The sequence below is a fragment of the Hypomesus transpacificus genome, chromosome 14, assembly GCF_021917145.1.
Source record: "Hypomesus transpacificus isolate Combined female chromosome 14, fHypTra1, whole genome shotgun sequence".
Lineage (NCBI taxonomy): Eukaryota > Metazoa > Chordata > Actinopteri > Osmeriformes > Osmeridae > Hypomesus > Hypomesus transpacificus.
The window spans coordinates 6,799,902-6,817,154 of NC_061073.1; the positions used below are offsets into that span (position 1 = coordinate 6,799,902).

The 17,253-nt window shown below is 43.4% G+C and overlaps 1 protein-coding gene across 4 annotated transcripts in view; it reads left to right on the forward strand.

Moving 5' to 3' along the window:
- roraa (RAR-related orphan receptor A, paralog a) overlaps nucleotides 1–17,253 on the forward strand; it is a 160,715-nt gene that overhangs the window by 107,523 nt on the left and 35,939 nt on the right. The window contains exon 1 of one of the 4 annotated variants that reach the window (XM_047034165.1): nucleotides 7,553–7,726. The exons of the other annotated variants lie outside the window; for them this stretch is intronic. Coding sequence (XP_046890121.1) covers nucleotides 7,696–7,726 — 31 coding nt within the window. The 5' untranslated portion in view covers nucleotides 7,553–7,695. Of the gene's footprint in view, nucleotides 1–7,552; nucleotides 7,727–17,253 lie in introns of those variants that run through there. 4 annotated transcript variants of the gene reach the window in all.

The following is a 17,253-nucleotide window of genomic DNA, read 5'->3' on the forward strand; positions in this document are numbered from 1 at the left end:
GTTTTGGTTACTCACAATGTTTTGGGGCTGGTTGTCTCGTTGTTTAGGATGATTCACCTATATGCACTTTTGTAAAGCTCTCTCTTGGAAGTCGTTTTGGATAAAAGCGTCTGCTAAATTAACACATGTAAATGTGAATGTTCTGCCCTGTAATATGTTCAGGTTTGCTGTTACTTCATGCATGTCACTACATTTAAGCTTGCGCTTTCTTTTTCCCGTAGCAAGATCCATGGTAAAAATATGCAAGCCCATTGTTCTTTTAGAGGTGTGCAAATTACGCTTGAGGGCGGAGTATGCGCTGATTGCCTGATGGGTGTCAGGTTTGATAAAAACTACGCAAAATGAGGAAGCATAGCGGGCGCTATTACCAAACTCGCAAAAACAGACGCAGCGTAAATTGCGCCATTTTTAGTAAATGAGGCCCAGAGAGTTTTGTGCAGTGACTGAATTGACTGTAGGAGAAAGGGAGATATGCTGTTACCCAGTATTCTGCTGGATTACAGAATCAAGGTCGACTCACAAGACACAGAGTAGCATTATCCCATAATCCTATGTTTTGGTTTCAAATAGCCTTTTTACACCTAATCTTCACAAGTAAAATGACAAACACAAAGACTGAGGTAGGTGTTTAAATGTGCATTACCTGCAGTGTTAAGGTCAAAAGCTTATGCTGACTTAAAGTGGCTCTGTATTCTATGAAAGAAAAGATGATCATGTGTTTGTTACTCATGCAGATCTGTTACACTGGTATTACAGAAGACTAGCAAGCCTTGTGATGAAATTCCCCCAGGCTGATTTGGATGGAAAAGTCTGGGAAGTTCTCATACACTGTCTTATTTCTCATTTTGAACCAGACTTCCTTTTGCTGTGATTTCAGACCTGAATGTTTTACATCATATATTCTGGAAATGAAACTGTAATTTCTTTGTGACATTCCAGAATATAATTATTATCCAATATTCCATGGTTACTTTATAATTGAACCCTCACCAGTGTGTTTCCAGTTATCCTTAACATACCCAAAAATAACAGGCTGTACTGCATTGTACTGTATTGAGTTAACATTCAGTGAATGGCCGGCCTATGTAGTGTCAGCACATGTATAGTCAGAGACAGCTAGCCAGCTGCTCTGCGTGGATAGGCCAGCCTGGCCCAGCTCAGCATGCCGTCAGGCTCAGCTCTCCCGGACCCAGAGGAAACTTAAAGGTGCTGTGAAAGACTAAAAGTGGGCCAGCAGGCGTTGCAGCCTCCTGTTGACCTAGCTTGTTCCGAGGGTCCAGGTACAGAGTGATGACAGGACTCCTCCTCTAAGGACCACATTACTAATGTGTGAGGGTGCAGGAGGAGCACACCTAGTGATGAATCACTCCTCTGCACCCATGGCATCCTCATAAGTCAAGAATAAAAGTGTTCTGTGCACGCTCACTAAAAGGGTCCCTCTGTCCACCGTACAGAAACTCCAGCAAGCAACGGCAGAAGGGGGAGGGTAAGTGGTGCGCGGATGGTGCATATAGCCTGAAGATCTACCTCAATCTTAAGGAAATAGCCAGTCCCTTTGGTGGGTCACTTGTTTTTATTGAGCACTGTGAACTTAGGGAAAGTAACTTTCATGCTTGAGCAGTGTTCTCCTTAATAAATGAATGTAATGTATACCGTGTTGAACTAGACTGCCTCATGGGCAGGGGAACTCAAGCACCTTAATGTCAAACAGAATTTAAAATATGTGTTTGTCTAAGGAAAACATTTTTGGTGATTGAAATGGTTTTTGGTGTATAAAAGTCAGAGACAGAGCCTCGTAGTTCACAGTGCTAGAAAATAAGAAATGTAATTATTGCGCAAAATATCCCTTCTCAATATTTGTGATTTTTTGGAAATATATACAAAGAACATTGGCACATTGAGTTTGGTTGTACTTCTTTTTTAGTGTTCCTGACAGAAGGTTAAACATTTTTGTTTAAACGCCCTCCTCCCTCAGAGTTGATGTTGTACTATATTGGTGATATTGGGGGAGTGTGTAGCGGAGGTAGGTAATATATCACACACTCCAGGAGGTCTTCCTGGTATGTTCCTCAATAATGAAGTCCATTCGTTAACTTCCCTTCAAAGGCCAAGTCCCCCGCTGCCCTTTTCAGCAGCCATTGCAACTTACCATCGTCACCCCACCAAAGGCAGAAAAAACACATAATCATGCCTCTCTCCCTCAGACAGGCTCCATCGTTGCCTCTGCAGCACATGAAAAATAAGCAGGCCCATTACCAATCCCTCATGCCTGGTTATGGCCACAATTATCACAGGCAAAATGACCTGCTCTGTTTGGTCTGCCGTAGAGGGGGTGTGGCTCTCTCTTCTCCTCTGTTCTCAACCAATCTCTTTTTATCTCCTTACTTCTTTTCTCCTCTCTTTTCCTGTCCTCTCTTTTCCTCTCTTCTCATGTGGTGAAGATGGAGCTGGTTTATCGGAGTCCTGCCAGTTCATTAGAATTCACAGGGTTCCACCTCCCCACCTAGCCAGGCTAAGCCTCTCACACAGCCTGCCATGCCTGTTATAATCTCACTCTTTCTTTCCTTTTCTTCCCTTGCTTAGAACACTTACCCCTTTCTATCTCTCTCTTTCTTTCTCTCTCTCTCTCTCTCTCTCTCTCTCTCTCTCTCTCTCTCTCTCTCTCTCTCTCTCTCTCTCTCTCTCTCTCTCTCTCTCTCTCTCTCTCTCTCTCTCTCTCTCTCTCTCTCTCTCTCTCTCTCTCTCTCTTTCCCTCCAAGGACAGCTTCATTTGAGAGAGACACAGGGTGCTTCATTGAAAAAAGTAATTTGTATTGATTTGTTGGATTTTTTTCAGATTACAGTTTAAATGGATAATGCTGTTTATTGTAGGTTACATCTCTCATCTATTTTTCACAAAGTATTTTTTATATTTTTTGTTAGACGGTTGTGGATTTCTTGACATTGATCAAATATAATAAGGGTGGTTCTGTTTCTAAAATGTTTGACCCGTTAGACTGAGTTTCTCATATTACAAACTATCCAGAGTCGAAGGAATTGGCATGGTGTTCCACCTTTATTACTGTAAAGCCAAGTCAACAACATCTATGAAGCGGCTGCAGTACACAGTAGATGCTGGGGGGCATCTGATGCTTTCAATTAGAGGAGGCGCAAGTGGAGTTTACATTGCTGATCAAATTCTCCATATTCAGAATAACTTGTAGGGTCCAAATATAATTTGAAACTGACATGAACTCCCCTGCAAAAGAACATTCTAGGTCTTTGACATTGTGATGTTTATTTCTATGCCCTGCAAATGCCCTCTTTTGTCTGAACTGAAACATGTTCTCGGGTACAGAGTGCCATTGTTGTTGTCAAACTAATCAGACTACTTTTATATGGAAATATGATTTGGAATTGGTGGAATTTACTTACTCTGTTGGGGAAGATTATGATTATTTTGTGGGATCAATTCATATATTAGTCCTATTTAATCACTGTCAGTCTACTAATGCTTTTGTCTCAATTCCCCTCTTGGTCTCATGCACATGTCTCATGTATACAGTGTATACAGTACACTGTGTGTGTGTGTGTTGTGTGTAAATGTGTGTTTGTTGGCAATGGTGGAACTGAGCAGAGCTGGCCTAAGGCTGTGAATATAAAGAGCAGAGAACACTCACTAATGGAGATCCTTCCCTGATCACACTGTCATGTGTCTATCAGAAGCCCTCCCTTCTCTACTGCTTCTGTTGCAACAATCCTCTCCACACTGCTCTACAGAAAACCAATTTTCCATGATGGCTGAGGAGCATTTCCTGTAGGTAAACATATTGTGAAACTTAAGGCACAACATCTATGTATGTTTCCACACTTACCATGCTCATACTGACATTAAGTTTCATTTGAAAGAGACCCGTCTCCCCTGAAAAAAGATATTCCCTTTGTTGTCTCTATGATATATTGAAGTCTTCCCGTACATGTGGAAGTCCTAGGAAATTGCCTAAAATGGCTCTAAATTGGTTTATGATTGTCAAGGGGTATCTGTATGGGTAGCTACTACTACCGTTCAATATTTTGCCCTGCAATCCCTGGCATATAAAATTGATTTGTATTGTTTCCGTTTGTCTGTCAGACCGTGTTAATGTGGTTTAGCTGTTCAAGGCAGGAGGGCCCCCACCCCCTAGTTAGCTATGATGAGATGTCTCCTGTCGCGGGCGGGGGTGGGTGTGGGGGGTGAACACAGTCAGCTGGAGAGTCCTGGGGCTGCGGAGCGTAGAGTAAAGGGGGACGGAGGGTGGGGGGGAGGCCGCGCGGCTCCAGTGGTGTAGGAGTTAAGGTGGTATCAGCTGTGTGGTGAGCCCAGTGCGTGGGATGGCTACTGACAGACTGCTAATGAGGCCATTATCGACTCTGGTCCTCTTCTTTCCTCCGGGGGCACCAGTGGAGGCTCGGCGCCTCCTCTCAATTGAATTCCATCCCACAGGGCTTGTTTACAATAAATACATTTGCTTGAATTAATCAGTGAGGAGAGCGAGACACTTGACTGGGCCAGTGTTTATGCAGAGCAGAGGCAATGTGTGTGTGTGGACCTGCCTCCGCAGCCAAGCTCAGCCCAGTGGTACACAGACAGTGGAGGGATGGGGTCTTCACACACCTAGGGGGACCTTCCAGTATCGTCACCGTTGGGATGGTAATCAGGTATTCATGATGTTCCTGATGTACCATCAATACCTGAAAGGACAGACACATTCAATCTTTCAATCAGAACGTTCAATCAATTTAAAAGAAGGGTATTGAATACGCATCAATCCATATTCATGCACACAATTGAGACTTAGTTAAATGGTGTTTTCTAGCTTAGTCAATGTCTAAATGACTTCAGTAGCACCAGTATTGACGTCCTGTCCCAGGTAATGGCCGGTGGTAGAGAGATTGGACCATCAAGTGCAGAGGAAGTGGTCTTGCTGGCAGCAGCTGTCCTCAGAAGCCCCATGGCTCAGATCCAGTGTGTACCAGAGCATGGCCTGAGACAGTGTATCTGTGGCTGTCCAGTCTGGAAAACGAGTGTGGACATTGGAGTGATGCCCAGGATTCTCATTAGCTGAGAGTACAGTACTGTAGCTGGTGTGAGCTAACCTGACAGGGCTGTGAGACTGGGGTCAGTGTCAGGAATAGGGAGAACAACCACACAGAGAGGCAAGGGCATTGTGTTGACTCTCCTTGCAAGGATGCACAAAGAGAAGTGTTTTTCACTGAGATAAAAAAAAAAGATCTTACAGCCACTGTATACTTGTTTTTATTTTGAAGATGACATTGAGACGACTTCATGATGTTTACGGTATTGGTACTGTATCAGTGAATGATTTGCGCTGTGTCTAGTTTTTATTAAACACTCACTAGGTCACGTTTACACACCCACACCGAACACAATGCACTCTGACAAATCAACTACTCCCACTCTCACTTTCAGAGACAGAGATGAACACAGATGTTCCACTCTCAGATAACCAAGTTGCAGACAAAACTTTTGTTATCCAGCCAGTCATCTTAGTGTGTGGAAATGTGTGAGCGTGTGTTTGTCTATGTATGTCTACGTGTGTGCGACAGCGATAGAAAGGTCATAGAGAGGGACAAGCCACACTGTTTTCTAAACAGGAAAACAGGCACACAGAAGCACCAGCAGATGTAACTGTCCCCTCAGTTGAGTCTGATGGATACTGCACTTTCACACAGTCGACCACAGAGTGACAGTTTACCCACTCCCTGCAGCGTGGGTAGGTGTTCTCATTCAGACAACTATGGGGGCTCTTGTGGTTCTAACCTCCAGACTTGACAGAAGAAAAAATCTGTCAAGTTTTTACCAAGGCATCCTTTTCTCTTATTTGTGACCATGACACGCCTCATTTGAATTCCAAATTCAATTTTGTTCATTAGATACTGTGCAGTGACAGAGCGATGTTGAAATAGCATGAGCAATATGTTTAGTGTATCTAATGTTTCATACTAGGGGTCCTAATGAAAGCCCTACATTTACTAGATTGATGGTGCCTGTTCAAGAGAGTTCATTTGAATGTGATGGCATGTATGGTTTCCCCTTCTTTAGCAATCAGAATATTCATGTTTTATGTGTTGTGGATACATGTACTGTTATGCTCTATCTGGGCAACTTAACAACTAACTTCTATTGCCTTTTTAACATGTACAGTACAGTATATTGAAAATGAATGAATAAAGTCACTGTAGTAATTGTGTAATAATCATCTTTAGGGAACAACCATAAGAGCATGTAGTTAAACAAGTTACAATTAAACAACATGAACCGCCATAAGTGCAAGTGTACCTGTAGAAAAAACAACAATAATAAAAACAATATATCACAGCGAGTACAAACATTTTAATCAGTTACCACTAACCACAAGAGCAACAAGTCTCTAAGCAAGAGTCATTCTGATCCTTGAGGAAAGTATAGTTATTCTAGTCTGTGGATTTAGCAAAGAAAACATTTGTAGTTTGTCCAGTGTCCTACACTGACTGTATTCATAAACTGATGCTTTTGAGACTGCTGGAAATAAAGCCATGACATGTTTAGCGTTTTTTTCTCATGAAGAGATGATATGAACACCCGCTTATTTATGGAGATTCAAAATGAAGCTGGCTTGACCAGAACTGGATTGCACTAAAACCAGAATATTGTATCAGAGAGTGCCAGCTGGTAAAGGTCTGAGCAGATTATTATATGAGGGAGGAAGAGAGACGGAAGGCGGGGGAAGAGGGAGAAAAAGAGAGAGGAAGATGGAAAGGTAGAGAAGAAAGAGAATGAGAGAGAAAGAGTATGAGAGAAGGGGGAGGGAGAGAGAAAGAACGATAAGGCTAAACTCATCCTCTGGTCGCTGTGGGGAGGAGGAGATCAGCAAAACCTTTTTCGTCACTATCTCCCCTTCTTCACCTGCCAGCGTGGTGTGAGGGAGCGGCAGGAGAGGAGAGATGTGTGTGTCCTGTGGAGAGGTCAGGGGAGAGGGGCTGCTCCGAGACATCTGGAGCCATACAGATCTCTCCTATCTACAGACAAGTGAGGAAGGACAGGGCCACTGCTGTCACTGAGCCATGGGGAATTACAGTGCCTCTCAGCCCACCTCTTCGTCTCTCTCTCTCTCTTTCTAAATGTTCTATATGCATTATAATGTAATCATATCTCCGATCTTTTTCCATTTCTTTTTTTCTTCCTCCTCATTTATCTTTTTTTTCTTCTCTACTTCCTCAACCCACCCCTTTCTTCTTTATTTTTCTCCCTTATCCTTTCACATTTGGACGTTAGGAACGGAGAACATATAGAGCGAAAGGAAAATCCATGAAGAGGAGATGTCTGGTACAGAACAGAACCACTGTTATGACTCTTCCAGTGAAGATAAGCAAGGGGCGATAGTGAAAGTGTGCTGTGTCTAGTGAGCCCTCAGATACCACTCTGACTGAAATCAGTGGGAAAGGGGCCAGCTTCTCTGCCTGAGCTCTCAGCGCCCCCACTGGCTGCCTGCTGTGCCAATCAAAGGCAAGGGGGCGGGGAGCAGGCGGACATTAGCGCTGATGTCACAGTCACATGGCTTCTCGTGTGGTCATGCTCGGAGGCTGGGAGACAGAGTTGTGCTGGCCAGCTGCTGCTGAGACAGCAGTAGAAGGCTTTGCGCTGGTGATAGTGTTCTCTTATGGACTCGGAGCTTAATGATGTATTTTGTGATTTCAGCTATGAAAGGTAAGAGCAGAATGCATGCTGATCCACCACTGTGCATGAGACAGCCTCGGAGTAACAAGTAGAGAGGGGAGTGAAGCTTGTCTATTCACAGCCTGCCAACTCTCCATTTCAGCCGCTTGCAAGGAAAGAGTGTCACATAGTGTGAGGGGGAAAAGGGAGAATGAGGGAGCGAGATAGATAGAGAGTAATAGGAGGCTGCCTCTGAATCTGAATGTGTTGATTTCGAGGGTATTCAGTTTACTATATGTACATGATGTATTATAATATTTAATTTATTCATCAAAGCTATTTTATTCAGTAGGGAAAGTTGCATATTCCGCATTTTAAATGAAAGACATGACGTCTGTGACGAGACTTGTTTTATTTTCACCACGTGAAGTCTGGCTTGGTGAGAGTGGTGTGTGTTTGAGTCTGGGTTTGTGAGGCAATTCAGAAACCAGAGTCAGTGTGGTCCTCACCCTGATGAGGGGAGCAGATTGGGGCTCCCCAGGTAGCTGTAGGGTCTTGGAGTGGATGTTAGGGAGGATGGTGTAGGGGGTCTGGGGGGTTCTGTCTGTCCGCTCTGCTTTTTAATCCTGTTGTTCCAGCCCAGAGGACATGTCTGCTCAGATGTGTGTGTCGTAGCGTTCAACGTGGGTCACAGACAGGAGTCACAGACTTCACTTTCAGATGGTGATTCTTTGAGTTTATACTGGTGTGTGAACGTGTGTTTGTGTGTGTGTGTGCACATGGGTGGGTTGTCTGTGGGTATGTGTGTTGTGTTCCACTGACCTATTTTTGGGGGGTAGCTGTGTATACTTGTGTGGCCATGCAGGCTAGACGTGGTCCTCCCAGTCTCTATAATGTTGATCCTGCATGCTTAATCCCTCTGCTCCAACCCCCACTCTCTCTCTCTCTCTCTCTCTCTGTCACTCTCTCTTTCTGTCATTCTCTCGCTCACTCCCTCACTCTCTATCTCTCTCTCATTCACGCTCTCTCACACACACATGCGTCCCATCCTTTTTTGACATCCACATACCAAACATACACGTACACACACAGGCACTCACACACTCTTATACTGCATTTACATCTATCCACACTCAAATTAAATGACACTCATTCTAGCGTGTACGCACATGCACATAATAAAGCCCAACACATGCACATACATTCACATGTACACAGTCATGCATGCATGCATGCACACATATTGCACGGCTTCACACACCATAGCTGAGGTGAGGAAGCGGCAGCGGTCGTATGCAGTGTCAGGGCTGGCCGAGGAGACGAGATCCCAGGACAGCTTATTTTAGCCCTCGGCTTTCTTCTTGGCTTTCTGACTGAGGCACTGCAAACACACAGCCTCTTACAGTAATATAGACTGTGGTATCTATAGTGTTCTAGATCTAGAATAAAAATGCCATGAATAAAAAGAGAGGAAAAAATACATTTGTGCTGTAGTGTTCAGTGTGTTAAAAAAATATATTCTATACAATGTATTTGTCTGCTGTGAAGTATTTGGATTATAAATAAATGCAACACATTTGTGTTGCAATGTTCAATGGTCTTTTATGTCCATACACTGTATCTGTCTGATGTAAAGCTGTTTGTATTGCAGTCACAGTGAGGGTGACTAGGTCCCTTTTAAACAGGTGAGTTCTGACGGCCTTCAACACCTCTGGACTGAGAGGAAGAGCCGTGTGAAATTCTCTCTCAAGGTGCCTGTCCATCACTGTGTGTGAGCAGGCTGAGGTACAGATTGCCTACTTCCTAGTTATGTGTGAGTGTGGTGTGAAGTGGTGGGAGAGTGACAGGCGTTGCCGCTAAGGCAGATATGAACACGACCCTCTGACCTACTGTCCTTCATTTTGGTGTCATGGACAAGATATTTCTTTGAAATGGACTGTGGGCAGATTTTCGAGATTATTTTGATTACATATTTTTCCCTTTTCGGCTGTTGTGTGGTTGATAGAGAGATTGAATACTTGCACAAACACCTTTTTGCTAATCTTAATTAATTATGGTGAAATTGACTGTGGTTGGATAGGAAATTCTGTCCATTTAAAAAAGCAAATACTCTGTAGGATACCATTGTATTAAAGCCAAAGAGTAGAAGAGACAGGTATTGACATTTATGTTACAATACAAACATTTTTACAGGGTGTATGCACATTAGTAGACAGACAGTAAAGTATGTCAACAAAGCATGTATCTGTCTCTTTCTCTTTTTCTCTCTCTTCTCTCTCTGTCTCCCTCTCTCTGTCTCTCACTTTCTATTTCTCTGGGTCTCTCTCCACCTCCATCCCTCCCACCATTCTTCTGCATCTCCAGCCTCACAGCCACACCACAGCCTCTCTCAAGTACCTAATTACCTGGAATGGAAACATCCCTCTCATTACCCCATGCAAATTAGCCAGCCTACTCAGCACAATTAAGATGAAAATTCCAAATAGTAATTATATAATTAAAGAAGGCTGTTTGATGTGCAAAAAGACAGAAAAAAGTAAAGTGTGTTTCATCTATATTATAATTAACCATTCAACAAGAGCAATAATTCTGCGGGCAATCGCAATGCTTTTTTAACCTCATCGCAATACTGGACTGCTGTCAGATGAGTGCTGTCAGATGCAGGCTGTAACTATGTGCTTTAGTGTGTTTACTAGAGTGTAAATAATGTTCCTGAACTGAAGACACACATGCAAAGCCACATTAAATTTTATAACTGGTTTAAGGGTTAACAAGTAAATAGATGTGCTCGGTGTCTCTGTGTATCAGTGAGTGAGGAAAGGCTCTTGACCATTGCATGCCAAAGACTCCTACACACACCACAGCATAGTTTAACAAGCTTGAGTATCATCCAGTTAAGGACTGAGGATATTAGAGAGAGTAAGGGAGGTAGGGTTTAAGGTGGAGGCAAAAATAACTTAACCAAACATGGTTCAAAAATAAGGTCAGATTGCAAAAACAATTGTTTACAGATAGCTTCATATCTACATATTGTACTGTATGTTGTGATGCTTTTTAACTAATGTGACTCCATTTGTATATAATATTACAAATATGAGGACAATTAATCAATAATTTATCAAATGGGGTTAACAGCATTTATGGGACAGATAACCATCAGAATAGGATGAAGGCAAACATCAGTCCAGTCGACAGAGATCCACAGTGAATACATGCTGGTATTGCATGGTGTGATTGTGTGTGATTTTGTGTGTGTGTCTGTGTGGCTTGTGTTAATGAACGCCCTCCATGCTTGGCTGGAAAGAAGCAAAGTGGTGTCTCTACAGGTTATTAAAGTGTGTAAGTTGTGCCGGTGTCTGCAGCTTGTAGTGAGACGCCTGCCTGCCTGCCTGTTTGTCGGCCTGCCTGTTTGCCTGCCTGCCTGCCTGTCTGTCTGCTGGCTCAGACCACTGGATGGACTGGTTAATGAGATATTGACTAGCCATTGAAAGCATGGATTTCTTATTTAGCTGCATAGAAGCAGTTTGGACAGGGACGTGCAGTGTATAAAGGTGAAGAGAGAAATTAAACCTGTAGAGGAGACTGCCTAGATTTGTCAAAGAGAAAATGAAAGGACAGAGTAACCAGTCGTCAGTGGATTATGCTCCCAGAGCAGTGAGGAAAAATGGGGATGTTGTTCTCAGTCTGTTGTCTGGATGATTCAATCAGACCGTTTCGCAGCAGCTACAAGTTCATCTATTGGAAAACTTAACATTTCTACCAATATGTTTTCTTCATCCAGTGTAGCAGGTATTATTATCAAATCTAGTGCTCTCTATTTTGCCATTTGTGCAACATGGCTGCTCTGTTCAACCTTGACTTCTCAACCTCATCTGGCCCAAGCTGAAACATTAACTGAGCAAAGGATTTGGAAGTGGAAAGGTTTTTCAACTACTTTTAGTGTCTGAGTGTTTTGTACCATTACCTTTTTTTCGACCCTGGCCTCTGGAGTGTTGTCCACTGGCCTTTTGAAGTTGCATCAAAGAGGAAATGGAGAAAAAGCATTATTGATTTTGCGTTTTGTCTGACTCAAATACTGAGGAATAAAGACACACAAGGTGCGAGGTGTTGGCAGTGGGGCACCTCTCTTTCTCTCATCAGAAAAAAAGGGAGAGAGGAGAGGGGGGGTCCTGACTGAGCTGAAGTATTTTCCTCCAGAGCCTGCAGTGTTTGGCTTGTCCTTCCCCATCCCCATCTTTCTGTCTATATTCCTCTCTCTTTCTCTCTCCATTTCTCTCTTTCTGTTTCCTTTTTTCTCTTTCCAGTTTGTCTGATATCTATGCTCCGTACTCCAACAGATCAGTGTCTTGCTCTGACACTGCGACAGAGCTGACCTGCGTCCCTCTGAAATGCTGTCTTCTCTGTTGTAATCAGATCTCAGTAAAAGGGAAGCATTGTTGTTTGTGGGATTTAAAATCAGCCTCACTGTTTCCTTCAGTGTCCATCCTGGGAAGGTGAGCTGGGAACGGAATGGTTTTCTCGTGTGTGTGTTTGTGTGTGTGTGTGTGAGAGAGACCTCTGCTGTCTCTCTAGTGTGATATCTGTGACACGTCAGAGGTGTTGTCAACAGCCTGTCAAACTCTGCACTTTCATGTACCTATATGCAGAGCACGGGCCAGGGTATAGACAGCTAAGCTATGGCTAACAAGGAGTGGTTGAATGAGTAAAGTTTAAAGTCTCTCTGTCTCGGTGAAGGCTATCTGGTGTGCCCTGGATGAGGGGCTGGGAGAGATGTGAAGGGGGGGAGGATCTGAAGTCTGGGGGTTAAGCATGCCTCTGTCTTCTCCATGAGAACCACTAACACATTAGGACTGGTTTAGGGGGCGTTCAGGTAAGAAGTACGAGGTGGCAGGAGTTCCGATGATTAAGGATAGAGGTGGCATTAGCGGAGGTAGTCTTGGCCCACTCTCCGGGACCTGTCTTGTTTACAAAGGAGAGAGAGCACTTTTATTAGTTGTTCATGTAGAGGCATGGTGGTGGAAGAAGGGGCTGATCATTATCTGTTGAAGTAGCACTCCCTAACAGTAGGGGGGCACTGTCCTTGCTAGGTAGTTCTGTTCAGACACAGACACAAGAATGGTTAAGAGTCGTCACAACAAAGCAGGATGTAGCAAAGTACAGGCTCCAGTATGAAACTTACCCCCCTTTTTTGACGATCTGAAACGCAAGTATCAAAACGCAAAGCGCAAGTAACTTTGTGGACGGGACTCCGACGCTGTTGCTATTATACCGGCGGGATAAATGACTTTGCGCCTGGCGCAAATCTAAAATGGGTTGGTCTGAAGGAGCTAGATTACTAATGGGTGTGGTTTGGGTGTAACGTGCTATAAACCAATCAGAGCGTCATCTCACATTCCCTTTAAGAGCAGCGCTTGTTCCATGGCAGATTGCTATTATAACGGCGGGTTTGCCAGGCGCACGCCAGGAGCGGTTCACATCCGAGGAGACCGACGTTCTCGTCAGGGCCGTAAAAGATAGAAAAATGACATTGTATGGGAAAGGTAGAGCAGTTTTCTCATTGCACTAATTTGTCCGCTCATGCTGTTCATTCCAATTCTTATTTTTATATATATATATTTTATTTTATTGTTATATTTTTAAATTGTTTAGTTCTTAGAATTTGTTAAACTATTGTACTTTTTTACTTAATTTAAGACCGGTAGGCCCTATATATTTATTGTTCGCGCCTTCCTGCCACTGTCAATTCCGTGTTTGTGTAACATAGGCTACATGGCAAATAAACCAAATTCTGATTCTGATCCTGATGGAGATGGGAGAAGAAACCCACCCAAATTAGCTTTGGTTAAACAGGCGTGGGAGGAAATTGCCACAATTGTTACAAATCAAGTTCACATACATAGAGATTTCTCATGAAAGTATTTTTATAATCATTGAAACAATGTAACATGCCATAAATCAAAACAATGTAACGTAGCTTTGCAGAAAGAAGACCCCGGCAGACCAAGCTTGCGCCCTTAAAATAGCATCAGAATAACGCGCCATTGACTTGGGACCACGTTTTTCCTGGTCAGTGGCGGAATAGTTTTTCTGAAACTGCAAAATAGCACCAGGGAACGTTTGCGCCGGAACACGCCTCCTTTTTCGCTTTGCTGAACCGCCCACGGGAGCGCAAAGTCATTTCGACGTGCGTCTGTGGAGGGAAAAGTCGGCTTTGCTCAAGTGCAAACTAGGAATGACATTTGCGTCGTTGACTAATTCAATTTTGCTGGGTGCAAGACCGGGCCCTAGACCACGTTTTTCCTGGTCAGTGTCAGAATAGGGGTTATGAGGAGTGCTCAGCGTTCGAACCGGAAAACAGATGTAATCATTTCCGCTTCTCACTTCTGTACACATCTGCAGCGCTAGGTGATCCAAATAACTTATATTGACAGGGAAGTTCAAGGATTTTATAAGTTGTATTACTCTCTACATTAGGCTAAGTGTGACAGGAATAAAGTGATGAGTTCATATAACGTTATAATAGCCTAACGTTAGACCGTTTCCCAGGAGGTAGCACTAACACTAGCTCTACACATTAACTACAACGTTACAGTAGGCTACACAGCTACACAACTAGTGCTAAGTTATCAATGAAATATATGAATTCAGCAAATTAATTTAAGAAGCTCATTTTAATTTAGTGTCATATCCATCATTATTCGGGTTTCTATAGCTAGGACCTATTGTTCCTAGAAGGATTTAAGTTTACTAGTATACTACTAGGCCAAAAAAACCGTTAAAGTTAGCATGTGTAAAAGATTACGCTATCGACAAAATTGACCTGTAAATAAATACTGTCACACTGGTAGTTGTTGCAGTTGATTGCCAAACACTGCATTCTTTGAGTCCACTTGGACTTCTACAGGTACAGTCTTCTTTTGACTGTTTTAATCATCTGCGAGCAAAAAAAAAGGCTATCTCCCCAGGGTACTCGGGGCTCTGGAAGTCCTTTTGGCAATCCTGTGTACATGGGAAATTGTAATTAAGGGTAGCTCCTTTAAACACCGGCTATAGTAGGTGGCCTTTAGTAATCTAGTCATTTAGTCATTTAGCAGACGCTTTTATCCAGAGCGACTTACAGTAAGTACAGGGACATTCCCCCCGAGGCAAGTAGGGTGAAGTGCCTTGCCCAAGGACACAACATCATGTGGCATGGCGGGGAATCGATCCGGCAACCTTCTGATTACTAGGCCGACTCCCTCACCGCTCAGCCATCTGACTCCCTTTACTACGCTGTGTTTACCTCAAAAGCGGCCGGCCGGAAGTAGTTACCTGTTTTGTAGAACCCAGAATAATGTTGCGCATAACCCCTATTGTTTTTCGGAAACTGCAAAATTCGCTGAATTTTCGGAGCGCAAAGTCATTTCGACTTGCGTCTGTGGAGGGAAAAGTCGGTTTTGCGTCGAGTGCAAACTAGGAATGACACTTGCGTCGTTGACTAAGTCAATTGCGCTGGGTGCAAGATAGGGCCCTTAAGGCTGTTTATCAATCCGAAGAATGCTAAGAACGCAAGTATGTTCTTCAAGACCCCGAGGACGGAGTAAAGTAATAGTAAAAACTTACAGTTATGAAGTTTGTCCGCCTCTCCTGACATCTTTCAATGACTTCTGGGAAATCAGATGCGTTCTCGCTGGCCAAGTCACCATCCGATACATCCTCAATGAAAGAGGGTATTTGGGTATTTTTGGTGTTCTTGGTGACTTGTGTTCTTTGGATTGGAACCGTACTTAGCAATGAAAGATGACGTAAAACGAGTTCGCAAGAACGGAGAAAAACGTGGATTGCTAAACAGCCTGTCTCTGGGTAACTTGCCTTAGGCATACTTTTCCAAATAAAACCTGTACAAAGCGAATTGTAATATCAGCATGAATAACAAAGGGAAACAGCCTTGTTGGAACAGTCCACTTAGAATTTATTTATATGCACATATTTTTTTGCAATAAAATAATGCAGCTTTGGTGCTAATTATAAGATGAAAGGATTTAAAAGGGAAATATTATGCATTGAATTTGATGTGGTTTAAAATGGTGTGGCTTAAAATAGACAGGCCAAGGTTTATCAGGGGCCTGATTGATGGAATAGTGTTTCTCTCAATAAACAATATAGCTGTTCTAATCTATTGACAATGGTGATTCATAGAAGGATGTCAAACAAACATTCCACCATGGTGCGCCTCTTGGTGTGCCCTGTGGTCCTGAACACTGAATGGAGTGCAGGGGCCAACCTAGAAGGGGGCCCTCTCAGACAATGTATGGGTGTGTCTGCAGGGGTGGCAAGGTTGACAAACTGTGGAGAGGCTCTTGACCTTTCTGAGATTAGCACCCCGCCCCCATGGGCTGGCTCTAATATCTGATTGCTGATTATGAGTCGATCGCCCGCTGCGCTGAGCCCTTTGCGTGTCACAACCGTGCGTTCCCTGCCTCCCTCCCTCCCCAGCCCGTCTGATTAAGGAGCTGGAGATGCTACAGCTCAAAGCAATTGCTAAAAGGCTCTCACAGAGCCTGGTAATCTGGAGTTGTAGTGCAGCTGGCAATCACCCAACTGCTGTTCCTCTGGAGGGTTCCGAGATGTTTTGTTGTTGTTTTCAAGTCGCTTTTTGGGGTGTTTTTGCCTTTGTTCCCCTGAGCTCCTTTGTTTCTGGATGAGAGCTCTCCCTGTGCTGAGTACAGGTCCTTGTCAGCCCGGCTTTCTGGCTGCTCAGTGTGCTCCAGCCTCAACAACAGCAGCGTCAGCACAGACCCTCGCTCAAAATCCCAGGATGTGCTTATGATCAACCTCTTACAGCAACCCAAATTGGACAGAAAAAATTGTCTTCATCCCTGATGTGGAATTTTTTTTGTCTCTGCTCATTTTAAGAGCTCCCTGATGCCAATACAAGAGACAGAAGCATCATATAAATTGAAAGAAATAGCTACTCTGCTCCTCAAAGAGAAGATGCAGAACTTCTGTTTCGGAGAGTGTGTTCAAACTCTTCCAGGGACAGCTTATTCGCCGTCTAATTGATCTCATCCTCACTGAAACAAAAGAATTGTTCTTGCCGAAAGCTGGCATAGCTGCTTTATTTGCTTGAAGGGATCTGTCGCTAAGTTACCAATCAGCAGCCGTCTTCTTCAAGTTTTTGTTTTTGTCAATAGTTTGAGGGGATTGGAACATCAGCCTTTTCTCCTGGTGCTGCTAGCTACGTTAATTTATTTCATGTGTGACTCAGGGCGACTGAGGAGGAATCTGCACAAACAGAGTGTTCTTAATTATTATCAAAGCCATGCATCCCACTGTTGCACTCTAATGACTTCCCACTGTCAGGCGCAATACAGCTTTTACACTGCTCCAATCATGTCCTCTGCCATCCATAGACAAGTAATAGTATATGATTTGTGTACATTGTGAAGTTTATCTATAAGTAAATATATCACAGGGGCCTGTGCACTTTATTAAATACTTGTGTCTTAGTCCACACATATGAGTGGACACAGATACAATTTTTATTTATTTAGAGAGAAAGAAAGAGAGAAGGGATTGGAATGTGTGTGATAGATTGA